This window comes from Oryctolagus cuniculus, chromosome 15, assembly GCF_051225735.1.
Source record: "Oryctolagus cuniculus isolate XC-2025 breed Fujian yellow rabbit chromosome 15, ASM5122573v1, whole genome shotgun sequence".
NCBI lineage: Eukaryota > Metazoa > Chordata > Mammalia > Lagomorpha > Leporidae > Oryctolagus > Oryctolagus cuniculus.
This window is the reverse complement of record NC_142881.1, coordinates 58578558-58600801: the sequence shown is the minus strand read 5'-3', so window position 1 is coordinate 58600801 and position 22244 is coordinate 58578558. Positions and strand designations below refer to the sequence as shown.

Genomic DNA, 22244 nt, shown 5'->3' with positions numbered 1-22244 from the left:
GTTCCTTCAGTACTTGCTGGTACAGTTCTTCGAATGTAGTACTGTGTCTCTCTGTATTTTTTTAAACCTGTAATGTTCTTGCGGCATAATGTTAAATCTGTATTTTATGCCCCATGATTTCTAGCTAGTTCATTTAGCTCTGTTTTTCTGAGGGTGATGGAAGGAGGAGTTAATATCCTCAGCTTTCTAACAGCAGACATGGAAAAGGATCATGTCTGGCTTTAACATTACTGGCTCTCTAAGCCACACCGCAAGAAATATTACAGGCAACAGATAGTTTCATTTTCAATTTAGACACCCATTATTTGATGTTTACAGGCCATTCCTAATTCTGAGTCCAGAATTTATGGTTAGTTCGGGCGATTATCATCACAGCAATCTCCTACAACTGGGCTGCGCTTCGTTGGGAACTTTGCACTGCTCTATCAGTCCTCTCTGACGTCTGGAAGTGATATATAGCACCACGTCCATATCTCCCCTGCTCAGAGAGGCTTGGTTTATGACTCCCCGGATGTCCATCTCTTTCGGGTGGGTAGGCAGTTTGCACTGTCTCAGTGAGGGGGAAAGTTGACCCTTGGGAAAGAAGGTCAATGTCATTAAACAAAATTCTAGCATTCAAGATCTGACTTACTGTGAATCAAACTTGATTATATCATTTATTAAGTCAAACTTATGAAGTTTTTTATTGTTAAAGAATAATGAAGCCCAGGTGTTCCCTTGTTTGCCTTACAAACATAATATGAAGAGTAACATATAAATCTCTTGAAGATATGGTAAAGTAGTGGAAACGACTTCTTAGGATTAATAATGACATTTCAAATGGTTACTTTGTGGTTTTTCTTTTGAATAGACAGTATTTAACTTTGCCTTTCAGACCTGGGTATTCTCCAGGCTGTGTTCAATAGCCTTAATTAAAACTTACTGAAGGGCTTTTAAAATCTCTGCACATTGTTTGTAGAATCGCTCACTGAGTATGAGTTTTTGAAAGGATGTGGTAGAACATGCATCCATTTATCACACATGACATAGCCTGAATGGTATTTCTTTTTTAAACTTGCTGATTGGGGCGAGAATGAGAATATCTTTTGCCACCAATGCTGATCCACTTTTGTATTTTCACTGGGACCTGACACTTGCCCCTTGTCAGAAATGGGAACTAATAAAACCAGACAAGGGTTTGGGCTTGTTCATAAAGGTAACTGAGAGCTTTCTTGAGAATTCACGTCTTTTGCCATGGAAAGGAAAACAAAACAGAGAGCAAAACAGAAAAAAAAAATACCAGATAGAGGGATGGAAAAGACTCTTTTCCAACTTTAGTCCAGTTTCACTGGTGAGGTAAATTCCACTCTGAGGAACCTTCAAACCAGGAATATTCCTCCATTAGTGTTTTCTCTTAAGGAATGACATAAAAATTCACTTCTCCATACGGAACTAACACTAGGAGTCAAGAAACACTGCTAATAGGGACATTTGGTGCATAGTGATGAGATGTGGACAGGACCCCAAGAGGTCTATGCCCACACCCCATTCTATAGAAGAGGAGACTTGAGACCCATAGAGACTGTGTGATTTTCCTAAGCTCAAACATTTCAAAAATGGAAAAGTTAGGACTTAAAACTTCTCCTCTGATAAACTATGTATAGATTATTATCTGTGCACCAGTATTTGAAGGAAAAAAAATTAGACATCTACTTGGAATTAGCTCAAGAACCATCACTTTGACTAATGATTTTTTTACAAATATTAAATTTATTGTGCACATTTAAGTTATATAACAATGTTATTAGACACACACATACACACATAGTAAAATGTTTACTAGAGTGGAACAAATGAATATACCCATCATCTCATAGTTACATGTTTTCTTCCCCTGTGGCAAGAGCAGCTTTAATCTACTCATTTAGCAAAAATATCTGAATATAATATGTTAACCACAGTCCTCATGTTTATGGTAGATCTTTTGGCCTGTTAATCCTACATATTTGTTAATTTGTGTCCTTTGACTTCGTTTCCTCCCCACCCCTGTGGCCCTGGTGACCATTGTCTTATTGTCCATCTCTATATATTCATTTTATTTTTTTTAAAGATTCTACATGTAAGTGAAATCATACAGTATTTTTCTTCATTTCTTTGGCTTATTTCATGCAGCACAATATTCTCTAGGTCTATACATACTGTATTAATTGGCAGAATCTCGTACATTTAAAGGCTGAATACTATTGCAGTATGTGTGTGTGTGTGTGTGTGTGTGTGAAGGGCACCTAGGCTGTTTCTATCATTTGGCTATTGTAGTTAATGCTGCAATTGTTGTGAGAGTGCAGATCTATTAACAAGGCACTGATTTCATTCCCTTTGGGTGTAAATTGCAAAAAAGGGATTGCTTGATCGTGTAGTAGTTTTATGTTTAATTTCTTTGGGAATATTTACACTGTTTCAGTAATGGCTATGCCAATCCGTAGTCCCATCAAGACTGCTTACATGCTCTCTTTCTATACCTTCATACTAATACTTCTTATCTCTTTTCTTGTTGATAATAGGTATCTTAAAAGTCATTATCTTTACTGATTTTGATTTGAATTTCCTTCTGACTAGTGATGTTGAAAACCTTACTCATAGACCTGTTGGCAAATTCATGTCATTTTTATTTTTGTAGAAAGACCTATTCAAATCCTTTGTCCTATTTCAACTGGGTTATGTTTTCTTTCTAATGGAGTATATGAGTTCTTTATAAATCTTAGGTATTTATTCTTTATGGTTACAAGTACTTCACCAGTCCATAGGCTGACTTTTTATTTGGTTGATCATTTCTTTTGCTGTGAAGAAGCTTTTTATTTTAATTAATTTATTTTAGTGAAAAATTTTTTTCAATTAGAGACAGATTGCCACAAGAACTACTTTTTAAAAGATTTATTTATTTAATTATTTTAAAGTCAGACTGAGAGAGAGAGGGGGAGAGGGAGAGCGAGAAGAGAGAGAGAGAGAGAGAGAGAGAGATATCTTCTATCTGCTGGTTCACTCCCCAAATATTTACAACATCCAGATCTGACCTAAGCCAAAGTCACAAGCCAGGAAATCCATCCTTGTCTCCCACATGGGTGGCAGTGGCTCAAGCAATTGGGACATCTTCTACCATCTTCCTAGACATATTAGCAGGAAAATAGATGGGAAGCAGGACAGCTAGGTCTCAAATCAGCACTCCAGCAAGGGATGTGGGTATAGGCCACAACACCAGTACCAGAAGGATTCTTTAAAAAATTTGATTTGGCTTAATTATTTAAGAGGCAGAGAAATAGAAAGAGAGGAATAGAGAGACAGACAGAGCTCCAGGTGCCTGCAATGACTGGAGGTGAACCAGGCTGAAACGGGGAGCCAGGAATTCAGTCTAGATCTCCCATTTGTGTAACAGAGACCCAGCTTGTTGGCTCTTCACCTACAGCCTTCCAGGGTGTATATTAGCAGAAATTTAGAACTGAAAGCAGAGTTGAGGCTCAAATCTAGTCACTCTGATATGGGATACGTGTGACCCATTGAGTGGCCAAGTCAAACACCAGCACCTGGACACTTTGGGATTTGATGTTCCACTTCTTTGGCTTTGCTTTTATCCACTACCATACTATTTTAATTACTCTCTCTCTCTCTCTCTCTCTCTAGATATATATATATATATATCTAGAGAGAGAGAGAGAGAGAGAGAGAGAGAGCTGTGCCCATTGGGAAGCATATTGTGGCTGCGATGCTGAGTAAGACGTACTATGGCCTCTTGGCAGCTTTAGCTGTGAAACATCACTGACAATTCTGAATACTTCAATGCTTTAGGCTGTAAGAGTTTGTGGCAGTTTGGTTGTTAGGATCCTCAGAGGCAAGAAAAAACATTTCTAGTTGTCTTTGGTCTTTTGTGTCACTTTTTCTCTTCTAATCAGTAATTATAAGGTAATTGTCAAAACTCCTATCTTGATTTTAATCCTCTGATTTCTCACAGTTCAGGCCTAATGTAGACTGGACACCTGTGATTGAAAGAGAACTTAGTTAGCTTTTCTTTTTCTTTTCTCTTCTGTCCTGGGAGCAAGTGGAGGAAGGAGAAGTGAAGAGAACAGGAAAGGTATTTCTGGTTCATTGGATGTTGAAAGCTGAGTTTTTCCTGCATTTGCTTCATCCATTTGTGTCAGGAAGAGTAAATATGGTACACCAAGCTTGTGATTTGAGGAGAATGTATTAAAGGGCCTATCAATGTAGGTGTGGATAAACCAACAGAGGCTAGAGCAAGACTCAAGGCGGCAACCATGAAAGTCTTGCCTTCCCATCCTGTAGGAAAAAGGGAAAAAAGGGTATTGGAGCCTGAGAGTGCAGCTTTTTCAGCATGATGGCCTGACGACTGAAACGACTTGCAATGGCAACCAAAAAATAAATGCTGCAACTTTGCTCTTCGCCCACTCTTTCATGCCTCCTTATGGCCAAAGCCACCTAAAAGTGGAGCGCAATCTTTGTGGGAATAGGGGCAAAGGGGTTGGTTTAAAAGGATGGTGAATGTATCCATGGGTTCACATGCAGAAGTGGGATTTGATTTCTTTGAGATTCCCCAGAGAAACAAATGAAACAGGATGCATAAAAGGGGTCTTCAAAAGGCTCAAGAAATGTGTATTATTGATTAATTCCATTTTTCCACAAGCTTTTTATTTAAAGAAACATTTATTTACTTCAAAGGCAGAGTGGCAGAGAGAGAGAGAGAGAGAGAGAGAGCGTGCGCGTGAAAGGTAGAGACATAGAGAGATCTTCCATCCACTGGCTAACTCTCCATATGGCCACGACGGGCTAGGCTAAAGTCAGGAGCCTAGAACTCTTTCTGGGTCTCCCACATGAGTGACAGGTTTATAAGTACTTGGGCCATCTTCTGCTACTTCTCCAGGCTTATTAGCGTGGAGCTGGATTGGAAGTGGAGCACCCATAACTTGAACCTGCACTTAGACAGGATGGCAGCATTGCAGGTGGTGGGTTAAACCACTGAACCACAATGGGGGCCCATTCCACAAACCTTTTAAATCCCTCTTGTACTGACATGCTTTGAGAAGATTTGTTGTGAGAAGCAGCTCATCTGATGATGAGGGCTGAGAAGTACCATGATTAGCCATCTGTAAACTAGAGAAAACTGGTGACTAGAGAAAGCTGGTGATGTAATTACCTGCACATCAAAATGACTGAGAACAGGAACCACTAATGTATATATTATCTTTGGATCCTGTTCTGGGCCTATGCAAAACCTCCAGTTTTGAACCTAGTTCCTTTATTGTTTATAGAAGCAGTTTCTGACCTAGAAGCTAGAAAGATCTGAAATTCGTTAGAACAGGGGTCACAGTAAGTTAGTTTGGTGTTGAATCACTGAAATTAACAAATTGTATCTCTTAAATTTTTTGCAATTAGTAACAGTCAATTCTAGAGTTTGCAGAGTTTGAGTGGAGGAGGGTAAACTAGCAGGAAGAGAAGAAAAATGAGGCAGATCATCACAAAATAAGATGTGCTGAAGTGAAAATACTGAGGGAGCCAGTGATTTTAGGAAACAAAGCATCAAATTACACCTAACTTTTTCAGTTTCTTCCAATTATCCAACAACTCTGGTTTGAGAACACAGGCAACACAGAACAGAGTTCTCCGTAATTAATGAGGCCCTTTCTAGATGCCTGTCAACAAGAGAACTCGAGCACCCCTTTCTTCAGAGCTGGGAGAGACCTTATAGAACATTCTGTGTTCACATTTGGGCCTCCATTTACAAATGCTATGGAGATTTGAGTAACAACAGTGATTCTGCTTAGCTAAGCTTACCCAGAGAACTTATTTCAGATACAAATTTTCAGATCCACAGATTAGATTTAATTCTCATACTGTTTATATTGTACATTCATATAGGAAATCATGGTAATACTCTTTGAATAGAAACACTAATTGAATAGAATATTTGATAGCTAACAGAGTAGAAGTGTATTGCTTTTGCTAATAATATAATAAGTGATTGTATTAGTAGTGATTGTATTATATTCAAATAGTTTGAATATTATTTACTATTAACATAAGTTTGGATTACCACACTCCCATTTATTCATTTTGTCTTCAGTTATTGAGTACCAGATGTTATAGCAGATATTAAGATTATAGTTAAGATGTGATCATTTAAAAGATGAGGTAGAGTATAAATGAAAGATGAAATGTTTTGCAGGTGTTATACTTGAAATATGTGTAAATCAATAGAAGCAAAAATATTTTTAATTTTGATTTATTTTATTACTCTGAGGTTGGGGAGAGTCAGAAAAGGTGATATAAAGAATGAAGTAGGGCTGACATTGTGATGGAGTAGGTTAAGCCCCTCCTAGTGACACCTGCATCCCATATGGAGGCAAGTGGGTGTCCCGGCTGCTCCACTTTCAATCCAACTCTCTGCTACTGGCCAGGGAAGAGCAGTGAAAGATGGCCCAAGTACCTGGAGCCCTGTAACCCCTGGTGGAGACCTGGAAGAAGCTTTTGGCTCCTGGCTTTGGCTTTACCCAGCCCTAGCTGTTGCAGCTTTCTGGGGAGTGAAACAGCAAATGGAATCTCTCTCTCTCTCTCTCTCTCTCTCTCTCTCTCTGCTTCTCTAATGCTACTTTTCAAATAAATAAATAATTTTTAAATGAAATAATTGCACTGAGTTCAAATGACGAATTAACAGTAGCCATCAAGTATAGAGCTCAGGTTCAAATGCAGTGTTAATTGACTCCATAAATGTATTTTGCTCATTACATTTTAGGGGTTCAGCACATTCAAGTTGTTATTGTACGGTGGGTTAAATCTGAGACGGAACTCGGCTTTACCCTTTCCACCTTCTATTGTGTATCCTCCTAAGGCAGGACACACTTACTGAACTTCATTTTCTTCGTATTGCAAATGTGTGAAGAATTATTGTGAATAGCATTGTAGAGAACGTACATGAAGTGCTTCATATGGTATATGTTTGACAGAATGTTGGTTGCTGTTCATTGACCCCCAGTCCTACCCCAGAAGTAAGCCACATGAACATGGCATCATACTTTCCCAAAGGATTCAAAAGTTGAAGACGCTTACAGTCTTCAAGATACTTCCCTTTGTAGCTAAATGATTCTATCCTTATACAGCTATTTTTTTAACCTCATTTAAAATCTCGGAGTTAATTTTCAGTTTGTTTTGCTTTCATTTTCATAGCACAGACCTTGTTTCAGAAAGATTAGTTAGCATGCTCACCATCAGGGTGTCTTCCTGACATGCTATTCAATACAGTGGGATTCTAAAAGAAGAGATTTCATTTTTATGCTTGTCTACTTGTATGTCTTTCATGTCTGAAAAATGTGCACTAGGATCTGGTACTCTGCTATTTGTTAAGAATAAAATATTTTTAAAGCTATTTCTGCAGACAAGAACTAAGTTTAAGGCCATCATATTTCATCTTTACCATGAAATAAAGATTTTACACTTAAGGCGAAATATGTCATTTTAAAAGGTTGAATATAATGGCACAGATTTAAAAAAATAAAAACAAAACATAACAAAACACAAACAAAAACATTTGCTTGCTATTTAATTTCTATGTAAGACTCATCTGTACCAACATTTTCATTTAATTATGAACTAGATGCATTTTCATTTGCTTTAAACTTTGTTCCTTAGCAGTTGAGGCTTCATAGTTTTCTGGGGTAAGCATCATGACCTTCCTATTTCAAGCATATTTTATTTATTACCACTTTAGTTCCACACTGTAGATACAAGTTTCAACAGTTTCAGTGGCTGTTTATGCAAGAAACGGTACAACAAAAGTAACATATTCTACAGTTCTTCCTTTTAGAGAACATGACCCTTTTATAAAATTTTAAAGTTAGAAAAGTATATAGGAACAATTTGGGAAAAGTCTTTGCTATATGAGTTTGGGAATTAAGGCCCAGAAATGAGATTTGCCTAAGTCTTATCTAGTCTTTCATTTCTCCATTTATTCAACAAGCAATTTTTTTAGCTCCTACTGCATGCAAAGCACTGTGCTAGTTGCTGTGTGCGACAAAACATGTGTAAGAGATTTCTCTTTCCCTCAAGGGATGTACAGTATAGTGAGATAATGCATAAGGGTAATCAATTAACCATAGGACACATACAAATCAAGTGAACTCTATATAAGGCCTTTAACAATTCCCAAACTGAAATCATCATTCTTGTGCTGACTTGGCTTTCCCTTTGAAATGATATTTTCAGTTGATAGCACCATCATCCAGTCAGTCATCAGTGCTGGAAACCCGGACACCATCATAGATTGTTCCATTTCCTTCACTTGCCAGTGTCTGCCACTCATTATCTTACCCAGTTTTCTATACAGAATATTAAGTCTGTCATTTTTCTCTTTCTTGACTACCACTGCACTATTTTTACACTTTTTATTTCTCTTGTGGATTATTGCTGTGACTATCTTACTGGTTATTTCTGTTCTTGATCTCCTTGAATTCATTGTATAGACATTAAAGCCAGTTTAACATGAGTGGCTTTCTCTATTAGTCACCTGCCTGAATGCAGTGATTCCCAATTGTTTATACTGTCAACCCCAGTTCTTAGTGTTGCAAAAACCTCCAGCATCAAGCCTCCCCTCACAGCTTTTATGTTGGCTACCAAACACTCTTTAAGGACCTTTGCCTTTGCTCATGATATCTGTGTCTCCCTGAGTGGACATTTTCCTCCTCTTTTAATATTCAATTATTTCCTTCTCAGGGACCCTCCTTCATCTCAAAAGTAAGTGCTGATCTCATCAATTCACGTGCCGCTCTAGCTAACTCCATTGAGTATTGTGTTTGCATCTGTTTCCAGCACTGAACGTGCGTCCCTCATGGAGAAGCACTAGGTCTAACATATCATTGTTCCTTCATATAGTTCATGGCCTGTAGTAGATAATAAATATTTATTGAGCTGTTTATTATACCAGATTTGGAAAAGGAAGTATAAAAATATAAGAAAATATCATGGAAGAGAGTGATTACTTATAACTGAGAAGGTCAACAAAGGCTCTATGTAAATTTTAATAATTGGCTTGCATCCTCAAAGATACCCACAATCAAAAGTAGGGGGCAAGAAATTAAAAGGGGTTTTCTACAGGCACAATTGCTGAGTTGTGATCGGCATAGAGTACAAAGAGCCCATTAAAGTATCTCATTAGTGATTGAAAGGTAAATGTGAGAGCAGATCACGTGAGGTCTTGCACATATTAAATAAGGATTTGTTCCTAATTTCATCAGCAGAAGCGATTAATGAAGGGTTTTAGAACACAGACATCAAGTTTCTGTAATAGAGAATAAGCACCCAAAGGGCTGAGCTTTTTTGTTTTGTTCGTTTACTGCTCACTGTTTTATTTTAATCTGATTGAAAATTACTTGCATAAAAATAGAAACTCATATATTTGAATAATCAATAAATATATGCTGTCCTATAGATCTTTCTGCAGCAGTGGCCATTTTTGATATTTGTGATACAATACAGTAGCCGCTAGGCACATGTGGCTATTGAGTGCTTTAAAATGAACTAAGGAACTGAACACTAATGTCATTTATTTTAATTAATACATTCTTAAATTTAATAGCCACTTGTGACTATTGGCCACCATATTGGACAACACAATGTCACAAAGTTCTTCCCAGGAGGGTCCCAAAAGAAAACAGATGGAGCACTCGAGTAGGATAATTCAAGGACAGTTTATTTATAAACAGACTTTTTCCAAATGTGTAAGCAGCTTTAAAGGAATCACTGAGAGAGTGCAATTAACTGCAGTTAGTTACATAGGAGCAATGGTGAGGTGGAATTACTGGGCAGACTCATAGTTGAGATGATAGAGATGTGAGCCTTGATCACATTGGAAGGGTATATATAAAATGAAGTGATAGTTTTAATGAAATTTCACTGAATGAAGTTCATGCTGAGAGCTGTTCTTTTCAATTAACATCCTTTGTGGCAGTTTACTTGCTTGCTTCCCCTGTCCAGTGCTGCTCCGTGCCGTGTTTTGTTGGTGTCCTTTTCTCGCCACTCCAGTGTAAGTGGTCCCTTTTCCATTAGCAGGGTTGTGCTGACTTAATGATGTTTCCTAGTAAGGATTCCTTTAAAAGAATCATCCTCTTTTCTTAGCACTTGGGATAGAGGCAGATTCTGCCTGTTATCTGTGGTTGTGTTTTAATATCCTTCCCTTTCTATCCTTTATAATAGCACACACAATTCACCTTCAGTCCTAGCTCCTTGCTTGATGATTTGTTCAGGCTTGGGGAAAAAAAAAAAAAGAAGGAATGAGGGCCTTTAAAAAGATGGGACTATTTCTCCTTGCTTTATTTATTTTTATGCCATGCAAAAAGTACAAAGAGGCATAAAATGGCTTGACTGAAGTAAAATAAATCAAGATAAATACAGCATAGGTTCAATAAAAGGTTGGAGATGAAAGGAGAGGGGATGGTATTTGGGGGTGGGGGCCTGCAGGGGAAAAAGAAGGAAGGATTTTGTACTTTGTCTAATAATGGGCCTGATTATCACCTAAAGAACAAAATGTCTTTGACCCAAAGCAGCATTTCAAACTAAGGTTAAGTTCTGGTAGAAATTAGGAAATCATCTTTGTAGTCCTTATTGAATCTCTTCATGCTGTCACTTCCTGTCATCCTTTATTAAACTTTTGTATGCTTCTGTTGCTAGTTCTGAGAAGGTTGACATCTTTTACTTGTTCTGATGAATGACGCTACAGAAAATAGTTTTTATAGCCAAGACAACAGGAGTCTCATATTATTTTTGATAGTGCATGTGTGTGTGTGTGTGTGTGTGTGTGTAGTGTGTATGCATTTGATTTCTTTATCTGCCCCACTCTTGCTTCTTGTGAACTATCTCTGCTTTCATGAAGTGGAAAGAGATAAACAAGAGGTAACAGTACAAGAAACCAGAAAACAAATGCTAGGCTCTTTAGGAGAAACGGAGAACTCAAAGCTCATCTGTATCTGCTTATACCATTGCTGTATGTGGCCCTGAGTTAACTCTGCATTTTTCCACTGCTAGTTTGGAGAACACTGTGTAGGAACTGTGGTGATGGCCACAACTTTTGTCTGAATAATCACCACCATTTCTCTGATATCCAGAATTTAATTTGTGCTCAAGGGAATGACCTAATCCAATGATCTCCCACTCCTTCCACCCTTTTCTCCCCTCTTTGCTCTCTAGGCACAATTTTCATCGGATACACATTCCACAATCTCTTTAAAATAAAATGTGCTAAAGTTATTAGTGGTGCTTTTGTCTTCACATAGGAAACAACTGGAAATCCATGGTGCCAATTTTTGCTTGTCATCATTTCTAAGAGCTGATACTGGAATTTAGAACAAATAGTTCCACCGATGCCAAGCATCTTGCAGTTCATAGGATGATCTCAAAAGCTGATCACTTTTTACCTTAAATGTCAATAATGCTACTGCTGAAAAAAATCTAGGCCTTTTTGAGTTTTAGGTGATAGTCAACAACTTTAGCTAACAGAGGACTTTAGCTATACCTTGAGGGCTAAATGCTAAAATCTCCAGAGTCTATATTATGACACCCTCCTGGCAAATAGTAGGGCCCTAATACACCTATGTTGTACTTTGAATCAAGTTATGCATTTACACACTAATAAACTCTGTTCAATAATTCCAATGTAAGTTGCTATCAGAGAAACACTCCAGATATATTTACCAATATCAAGATCAAATAAAACATTAATTGTGTTCAGCATGCACAGAACAAGTATACTGAGAAGTGTTCAAAATGCATTGGAACAAGGAGAGGTGCGAATTTGTTTTTGAGTAGATTTGTTGGAGGAATTTTTGGTAGAAACCATTGAGGAATAGGTCGGATTTTATTTGTTTTGGGAGATGCTATCCTAAAAGTACCTCACACTAACCGATTGCACAACTGGAGCCGTGGGAGATGTTCCCTTATGTCAAAGGTACATTTTATGTAAGAACTTAGGGGAAGAGATAGAAAATTATAGGTATGTTGCTACCATAAATGTGGAAGGAGGAAAAACTAAAAATGTAGTTTACACTTTGTGTAAGTAGATGACTCAAATTCTTAAGGAGGTTTTTCACTTGAAGGTATGGATCTTAGCTTGAGGTTAGTTGTTGGGAATAGTGTCTGACCTACTACCTAATGATCTATACATTGACTCAGTTTCCTTTTTCATGGAGTCCATGCTGTAAACTACCTCAGTGTTCAGCTGTTTAAGCTTCCTTTCCTGGGGCAGGCTCTGTGGCACAGCAGGTTAACGTGCTGGCCTGAAGCGCCAGCATCCCATATGGGCGCCAGTTCTAGTCCTGGGTGCAATTCTTCCTATCCAGCTCTCTGCTATGGCCTGGGAAAGCAGTAGAAGACGGCCCAAGTGTTGGGCCCCTGCACCTGTGTGGTAGACCCGGAAGAAGCTCCTGGCTCCTGGCTTCGGATTGGCGAAGCTCTGGTTGTTGTGGCCAATTGGGGAGTGAATCAATGGATGGAAGACCTCTCTCTCTCCTCTCTCCACCTCTCCATCTCTCTGTGTAACTCTGACTTTCAAATAAATAAATAAATCTTTTAAAAAATAAAATAAACCTGCCTTCCTGGTTTTCAAGATCTCATTGAGCCCTTTTCCGTTTATTAAATAAAATAGCAGCAATTTTCCTACAGGTGAATCACATAATGATTTTAACAGTCTTATATATATCACTGGAAAAGTATGAGTATATTCAATCCAATTGTCTTCCATAAAAAAATGTAGAAAATACCAACTGAGGTGACTCTATATGTTAACAGCATTTGATTAGGTTAAGGATATAGTAGAGCAAATTGTTCTGCTCAAAGAATGAAAAGGTATTGCACAAATTATCTTAAAGAGCCAAAAACAGCATCCAGTTCTTACTTAAAACAATTTGTTCTTGGAATATTGTCAGCTAAAATTGTGGTCAACTTTTGCGAATTGTATGAATTTGCACTGCATATTTTATTTAGTGTTTAGCAAACTCAAATATGGCTTTGCATAACTTACACAATACTCTATGAAAATGACTTCAGAAACTCCCACAGAAGTTGACAAATTGGGCATCTAATGCTTTTAAGCTAATTGCATGCTTAGCAGTTAAAGAGTTGACTTGTTAAGAAAGAAGATCAGATTTTCATGGGGATAATGCTGTGCCTACTGCCACATTGAATCTAACCCAACCCTATATCAGAAATATTGAAGAAGCCTGGAGAAGAAAATAATGTGAACTTTAATCACCATTCTACTTACTCTTTAGTGAGATGTTCATGAATCATATGCAATAACATAACCATTTTGAAACCTATTCTTAAATTTCCAAGCTGTTATTTTCAGGAAATTTAGAAAGTAAATTGCTAAGTGATAAAGAGTAATTTGAGACCATTGCTTATGTCATTGTTTTTTCTTCCCTGCAGACTGGAAGAAAGGAAAGAAGTAATACCCTGAATGTTGCTATAGACAACATGTGCAAGAAGACAAGGGACCTTCGCAGACAGGTAAAGAAAGAGGGAGAAAAGAAGACACAAACGTGCAAAATGAAAGTTTTACCCATGGCTGGGGTATTTGTTGTTTTACTCATAGAAAATAAGTTTAGAACAGCAAACAAGAGTAATATATACACTTTGCATACTTAGGTACTTCAAACATGTTGGTGGCAAAAATAATAGTAGTAGAAAGTGGGGCTGGCACTGTGGCAGAGCAGGTAAAGCTGCCACCTGCAATACCGGCTTTCTTTATGGACCCCAGTTCAAGTCCCGACTGTTCCACTTCCAATCCAGCTCTTGGCTATGCCCTGGAAAAGCAGTGGAATATGGCCCAAGTCCTTGGGCCCCTGCACCCACGTGGGAGACCTGGAAGTAACTCCTGGCTCTTGGCTTCAGATGCGTGCAGCTCTGGCTGCAGCCATTTTGGAAGTAAACCAGTGAATGGAAGACCTCTCTCTCTCTTTCTCTTTCTCTCTCTCTGCCTCTGCCTTTCTGTGGCTCTGCCTTTCAAATAAATAAATAAATATTTAAAAGAAAGAAAGAAAGAAAGAAAGAAAGAAAGAAAGAAAGAAAGAAAGAAAGAAAGAAAGAAAGAAAGAAAGAGTGCCAAATATCTGGCAGAGTTACATCCAAATCCTGGGCTATGTCCTAAACAGTTAAGAGATCCTGGGCTGGAATTTCATCTCTCTGGGATTCTTTGAACATGTAAAATGGAATTAATATTATATAATAGAGCTATGAGGATTAAATGGATGCATATCTGTACCTAGAACAGAGTTCTATTTTTAAGGAATGTTGAGGAATTTATTCTGTTACATGAAAAACTAAGTTATACCAATGCTTATAGAAAGCAGCTAACAATTAAGAGAACCTAATAATTTAGAATTTCTTTTCAATGATTTTTATAAAAATAAGTGTCTGTTTAAATTCAGGATGCATTTAAACCTCAGGTCATCAAGAATATAAAATTATAAAGGGTTTTATGAAGTGATTTAGAAGTCATCCAGTATTAGGTCACAAGTTAATTTTTTTTCCAGAAATATGAAGACTTAGCTATTTTCAAAGACTTTTGCTTTTAATTCCTTTCCACTATTGAATAACCACATTTCTTATGTATAACTTTAACTTGGCCACCATGAACTCATAAAAGAGCAGCAATAAGCTTCTCAAACAAAAGCTTTAGTACAAGATATTATTGTAGTTTAATGGGAAGATTTAGTAAAATGACTGAGCAAGCTTTTAATTCAGTAGTAGATTTATAAGTGGCATAAATAGGAATCACTAGCCTTTTAATATTAGCTGTAAAAAAAAAAAAAAAACTCAAGGTACAAGCTGTGAAAATCCCAGTTTCTCAACTTTATGACCTTAATATGAATTTGATTTCTACCAAAGGAATTTGGAATCACAGGATGTAGGAGATGGAAGAAATTTCAAATAACTTGTCTTACCTTGCAGATGAGAAAGCTGGCCAGAGTGCTAAAGGGAAAAGAGCCTTGAGTCAGAACTTACCCTAAGACCTAGAACTCAGATCCACAGGCATATTCTTGAGCTACTCCAGGATTTCTGCCTCATGTGTTCCTCCTACCATCAACAAGGTTCTGTGTTACTAGCATTCAACATTAATACTGCCGGAGTTCTTGCAGTGATTATTTTTTTCTAATTAAAGTTAAGAAAAAGCAGTTCCTCATGAGTCAAATTATCAGATTTAGCAAACAAAAGCATGAGATGCCCAGTTAAATTTCAAATATACATTAATATAATTATGCCCTGAATATTACTTATAAATTTTTTAAAATAGCTGTGTTTATTGGAAACAAACGTTTAACATACAACCTATGTTTTATCTTGCAATGCTACTTGTGTTTCCAACTCATTATCATTAGTGGGATACAGAAATACCATTATAGATTGCTAATATTTTCATCACAGAAAACATTTCCACTTTGTAGAGAACGGCTGTCTTCTGCAGGTATGAATATCCCATGAGGTTTCACAGGTTAACCTCTTCATTTTTTTGTTTTTCTATTAATTTTTAACCAAGAACTGTGAAAAACAACAACCATTATTCCATCTCATGATACCATGGCTTGGCTGGGAGTTGGCAAGGCGATTTTTATGTTATTTTCACCTGTGATTTCCCCAGTACTGTCAAATGGTGACTGGAGCTGACTCAGGGCTATGTGTTTGGGGACTTATTCTATCCCCTCTGACAATGTACTGTGTAATCATCTAGTTTTTTTTTTTTTAAGATTTATTTATTTATTTGTTTGTTTTAAAGATTTATTTCATTTATTTGAAAGACAGAGTTACAGAGAGAGGTAGAGATAGAGAGAGAGGTCTTCCATCTGCTGGTTCACAACCCAGATGGCTGCAACGAACAGAGCTGCACTGATCTGAAGCCAGGAGTTTCTTCTGGGTCTCCCTTGAGTACAGGGGCCCAAGGACTTGAGCCATCCTCCATTGCTTTCCCAGGCCATAGCAGGGAGCTGGATGGGAAGAGGAGCAGCTGGGACTAGAACCGGCACCCATATGGGATGCTGTCGCTTCAGGCCAGGGCTTTAGCCCACTGCACCACAGTGCAGGTCCCCTATTTATTCATTTATTTGAAAGTCAGAGTTACAGAGAGGCAGAGGCGGAGAGAGAGACAGAGAGGTCTTCCATCCTCTGGTTCACACTGCAGATGGACTCAATGGCCAGAGCTGCACTGATCCGAAAACAGGAGCCAGGAGCTTCTTCTGGGTCTCCCACATGGGTGCAGGGGCCCAAGGGCTTAGGGCCAACTCCTACTGCTTTCTCAGGCCATAGCAGAGGGCTGGATCAGAAGTGGAGTGGCCAAGACTTGGACTGTCACCCAGATGGGGTGCCAGCACTTCAGGCCACAGCTTTACCCATCTTGTTACACTGTCAGCCCATCTTCTAGATTTTTAAGCATCTACTATTTCATTAAAAAATGAAAGCAATCAAATATATTCTTATATTATACATACTGAAATACACATTGAGTTTCATAAAGGGAGGTTAAAATTTTTATTTCTGCATATTAAGAAAAATTGTTTGATATTTAGTAAATGCCGAAGTAAGGGTGTCAAACACGTAATTCTGTTAAAAATAAGCAAAACAAAAATATGATATGTTGCTGAGTTGCTAGATCTTTCTTATTTTCATTCCTGGTTCTACCAGTGTAACACTAAGAAAAATGTATAAGCTCTTATTCCTCCTAGTTATTTTCCTTATCATCGAATAATATGAAGTATCTGTAAGTGTAAGTTCTACTAAATTGACAGAGAATATGTATACTGAAATATTAGCTGATTCAGTTCTTGTTAGTCAACTGAGCACTGAAAAGCATACTTCGCTATTTGACTTAAAATTAGAATGGCATTGGTATGCACAAATATAAGTTTTAAAAGTTCTCTGAGGATGCTTTTCTAAGATACTCTCTCCTCTTTCTATTCCTCCTCTCACTTAAAATTTCATTCTTTCTGTTACTTTATTTGTGTTGGTGGTGGGGGATTTTTTTTGTAGTTTTCACTTTTGGGTTTCAATCGTAGGGAAATATATTATTCTATTTGAGATCCCAAGCCACTTATATCAGTGGGAAATAGAAAAATTGATATTTCCAAACCTTTTATTAAACTGTAGTGAGAAAAGATGGAAAGCCCCTCAGTTTGGTTTTGTTCTGACATCTTTCATGCCTGGCCACAAAAAGGTATTTATTGAAAATACATATTTCTAACTCCTCTGGGCCTCCCACTAACTCAAATTTTTAGTGCTGTGTCTTCGATTTCTACATTGGCATATTGCATTCTTCTTTAAACTTTCCCCCTACTTTTTTTTTTTTTTACCTAATTGAAAGGAAAACTCTATGCCATCAGACAGGAAAGTACAATGGAAATAAATAAGTAGTGGCATAAATGTAGATATAGATGACTGTGCAATGTAATGTAAAACAATTTCTCATATGAATACGTCAGAATTATAAATAAAATAGCTTAGCATAACATTCTACCCCTTCCATAGCTCATGCGTATCTGTATTTCCAGTCCTATCTCATATTTCCTTTCTCACTGTCAGCATAATACAAAGCACAAAGCAGAAGTGGCAGAGTGTTATCCTCAATAAGCAGTTTATGTTAGTTGTTGAGGTCTATTGCTTGGTGCATGAACAAATAACATTAACACCAGATGAAATGAGTCTTTTAGATTGAATTCCCTGAAAGCGGGGTCCAAGACTAGGGCCTTGGTGCAGATAGTTTATTTGGGGAGAGATTGCAAGAAGCAAGTAAAAAAGAAAACAATGGGAAAAATGAGGCAAGGAGAGAGAGAAGGGTGTTATTGTGATTTCTGATACAGACTACAGGAACTTTAGGATCCATGTGAATTGACAATGTTTCCCAGGATCGCATGACTAATGGATAGTGGCTAGAAATTTTTTCCAGTTGTCCTCATCCCCATTCATCAAGGGTTTTCCTCAATGATGTGGATGCTTCAAAAATTACAGGTTGTTTTGCTTGGGCTATGAATCTCAGAGATCTGGAGCAGGACCTGAGGCAGAACGAGAGAGAAGCATGGGATATCATTAGAAGATATGGAAATGTACCCCAGAGAAACAGCTGAAATCAGAGACAGGTTTGGAGGATGAGATGTGAGACATCAAAATCCTCTAACATAGTTCATAAACAGATATAGCTGTGCAGGCAAAGCACCAAGAATCAACAAATCAGATAGCAACTGGTGAGAAAATTGTAGGATGATTGGATTAATTATGCTGTTTGCTGTTTGTGTGGGATAAGGGGCTTTGAGCATGACAGATATCTCCATGCCTGCTGACTGTGTGCTCTCTTAAAGGTTTTACTCTTGTCTAACACAAACCACTGATTTCTGTCCATTTCTTTCTGCCATCAGACAAAAAGATCATGCAGTTTTCAAAGTTTGAGATGAAAGTTATTCTCCATCTGTCTCGAGTCTATTGATTTAGTGAGAAATTGAGAGAAAGGGAGAGAGAGAGAGAGAGAGAGAGAGAGAGAGAGAGAGAGAAACACACTTCAGCCCTCTGATTCATTTCCCAGATGTCCACAAAGGTCCCCAGCTAGTATTGAAGTTGGGAGCTGGAAACTCAATCCAAGTCTCCCTTGTGTGTGGAAGCATCTCCTACGTTTAAGCCATCATTGCCGATTCCCAGGTTCTGCAACAGCAGAAAGCTGGAGTCAGGAGTGGAGCCAAACGTTAACACAGGCACTCCAATGTGGAATTTGGGTGTTGACTGCTAGGCCAAACACCTGTCCACAATATGTTTGTTCTGAAAAGTGCAAGAGGACAATCTGGCTTTATAAGTTGCAGATGGGAACTTTTATCAAACTCTTTTATATGAAAAAAATTCCTTCTTAAATGTGCGTATCAATGTAGCTAATTCCAGGTCTTACTTCTTGTCAGTCTCCTCGTTTCCCATTTACTCGTCAAAACCACAGCAATAGGACTCCTGCTCCCATTTTCCACTGATACTGCTCTTACTAAGGCCATCAGTAACCCCAAACCAAACAGACAACTCTCACTGTATTTGACTTCTATTCTTTTCTGAAAATATTTTTTCTGTCAACATTCTGGTTTTCCTTTATTATTAGATTTAATGCTTCTTATCTCTCCACTAGATTACAAGGGACTATGTGTTTCCCATTCTGACATTTCTCACAAAACTTTGCTTTTGGTAGAAAGGTGATGGATGATATTTAGATATATTTATTGGATTGAATGAAATCACATATACAGAAAAGATGGTTCAACAAGTTTGTGATGTGGATTTTATTATTTTGTCTGGTGGAATTAAGTACATTTTGAGAACATCGATGCAGAAGTTTACTTGAATGTTTATCTTCTGTGGTTGGTAATTTGTCCCCTATTTAGTGGCCATTGTTTCAGTGTCTTTTTAGATCTGACTCTTCTGAGTGGTTACCATGACATGTTTCCTAAAACTTTGTTCTAGGGCACTGCACTGTGCACCTCCCTGTGTGTGGCCCTTTCCATATCTTTGGCTTAAATCACCTCCCATGTTCAGGCTCTCAATGGCATTTCCCTTAGAGCAGATCATCTCTCAGCCTCCTTCTGTGTGTCCTAGTTATGGAAGAAAAATGAGAGGTTTTTTTTTTTTAACTTTTATTTAATGAATATAAATTTCCAAAGTACGGCTTATGGATTACAATGGCTTCCTCCCCGTAACATCTCTCCCACCCGCATCCCTCCCCTTTCCCACTCCCTCTCCCCTTCCATTCACATGAGGTTTTTTTTAACATAAAATTATTTCTCTGAGTGATTCCTTCTACTTTTCTTTCTCATAGCTGAAACTCTTACAACATACGATTCCCAGCTCATGTCCTAACTTGTAACCTCTTGCCTGACATTCCTGGTCTATTCCCTATGGGCAGAAAACACAGTATTTATTCACGAAAGGTTTCCCACTTGCCTTGAAGTCTCTTAGGGCTCTACACTCTGTCCTAATAAGTGTTCAGTAAATATTAATTTGTTACCATTAGTGATTTGCCTTCCTGCATGCTAAGCAGAATCCTTCCTTGGGGCTTTTCCTGCAGCCTCTGTAAAATTTTGCAATTCTTCCAAGTTCTTGGCCAAAGATATTTTTCTCCCAGATACCTATGTTCATATTGTATTTATTATCCTATGATTATTATAGGAAAATAGTGCTCTTTACAATGTAGCTCTATCATTCTGCTCATTGGAAATGTATTACTAGTAATTCTTACATAATGTAAAAGTAGGCTAAGTGTCTGTTGGTGTAAAAATACATCAAAATATAGTTTTCATAGCAGAAAAATTATAATTTTTCTTATAGCTATTTATCTTTTAGTTTTATTGTATAAAGGTTGTTAAACTAAATGAGGAGGTTGATCCAAAAAGCTTTGGATCTAGTCATAATCATTGATATTGTTAGTGAAACATTTCAGGATATTGTGATCTTTAAAAGCTCAATATTAAATAAATACAATGAATTAATTTTCCAATGCAGTTTTAAATCTCAGAAAATATCTGCTGAATACAGTAATTATCTAATTGTCATTTATAAGCTTACATGTAATCTAATTTAGAGGAACTCATTGTAGCAGAATGTTAGAGTTGTTTAATAATTTAAGGTGTGAGGGCAAGAACAATTAATGCAAATGGGGAAAATTGGACATCAAACTCATTTATTATTCTTCTTGCTCTATTACTCAGTTATCAGCTGGCATAATCGGTGATCTAACTTGGTTTAATTACCATGAAGTCTACAATTTAGCTAATCAAAATTTATCATCAGTTCCTCCAACAAGGTGGAAACATTTTATAATTTATAATTATGAAAATACAAGATGTTCATTGCTGTTTGTACACATGCATAAACAGTCTAATACTTCAATTTCCTTGAGAAAAATGTAACATTACCACTTATAATATGACTTTTGGGCTAAGTACAATTTAAGAAAAATTATTGACTTTTGAGGGCAAGGGAAATATTGCTAGATGGCTTTTTTCTTAAATATTTTGTTTTAATTTTTGAAAGAATATTGATATACAGTCCTAAATATTATGATTTTAGGAATTATTTAAAATGTATATAACATGAATTTTATAACCATATAAGAATAGAAAGTAATAAACTATTTATTGAAAAAAAAACCCTGAATTTTTTCATTTCTCTTCAGCTGCGCAAGGCTATTATAGATCATGTGTCAGATTCCTTCTTGGATACGACAGTCCCACTTTTGGTCCTCATTGAAGCTGCTAAAAATGGCCGGGAAAAGGAAATAAAAGAATATGCTGCGATATTTCATGAACACACCAGCAGACTTATAGAGGTAAGTATGCTAGATCTTTAAAGTACTTTAAATCCAAGAGAATGAGGTTCCTATTCCCCATTTACAGTTGAATTACACTCAAATAAAATCTTTTGACAACATATTACAAATGTAGCAGAGTTAGGTCAAGGTAATTCTAAGGAGTATGTGCCCAATAGTATAAACTAACTGACATTGGCTTGGAAAAGAAACAACCTATTTTGAAAGAGCTATGAAACTATACTCAATAATGTTTCATGTTTAAGATTCATGTTTTACCAAGGGCCACAGAAAAGAACTGACTAAATGTACATAGTCTGTCTTAACCTTACAAATATCTTCTCATTCTAACTTATACACACCAAATATTCTGTCTGTTGGTATTACTGCTTCTCTACCATCTGTAAGTAACTATAGTATTCCTTCAGCCTTTCATATCATGTTCAACTGTTGAACAGGAGCAAAAAACATGTATATATGGGGGGAGTAGAATTCATGAATAATTAAGGGTAGTAGATTGTTCCATATTCCAATAAGGATAAAGGACTTGATAGAACTATAATTCCCTCTGTTTAGAAATTTGAGATACCAGAATGCCCTGTGATTTGGGGAACAGTGTGGTGTTGTTAGAGGAACCATGAAGTGCTAGGAGATTTCCAGGAGACCTGGGAGGCTATTATATTATGAGCATCCGTAACACAGCTACAGTATGATAAAGAGCCTGAACAAAGAACTTCTAGAACAATACCAAGGCAACACTCACAAGGCCAGGAATCAGTGGCAGGAAGGAGAAAATGCGATTTACCATAATCTATATACCAGAGCTGGTAGTCACCTTGTACTCATTGGCATGACTGCACCAGGTTTTGTGACTGATGTCTATTCTGAATGTCAGGGCCTGTGT

At 37.3% G+C, this 22244-nt stretch overlaps 1 protein-coding gene across 2 annotated transcripts in view; it reads left to right on the top strand.

Annotated features, from left to right (window-relative positions):
• Positions 1 to 22244, top strand: part of CTNNA3 (catenin alpha 3) — a 1694949-nt gene that overhangs the window by 842311 nt on the left and 830394 nt on the right. For both annotated transcript variants that reach the window (XM_017348752.4, XM_070057731.2), the window contains exons 8-9: positions 13453 to 13533; positions 21209 to 21361. In XM_017348752.4, coding sequence (XP_017204241.3) covers positions 13453 to 13533; positions 21209 to 21361 — 234 coding nt within the window. The remainder of the gene's footprint in view (positions 1 to 13452; positions 13534 to 21208; positions 21362 to 22244) is intronic.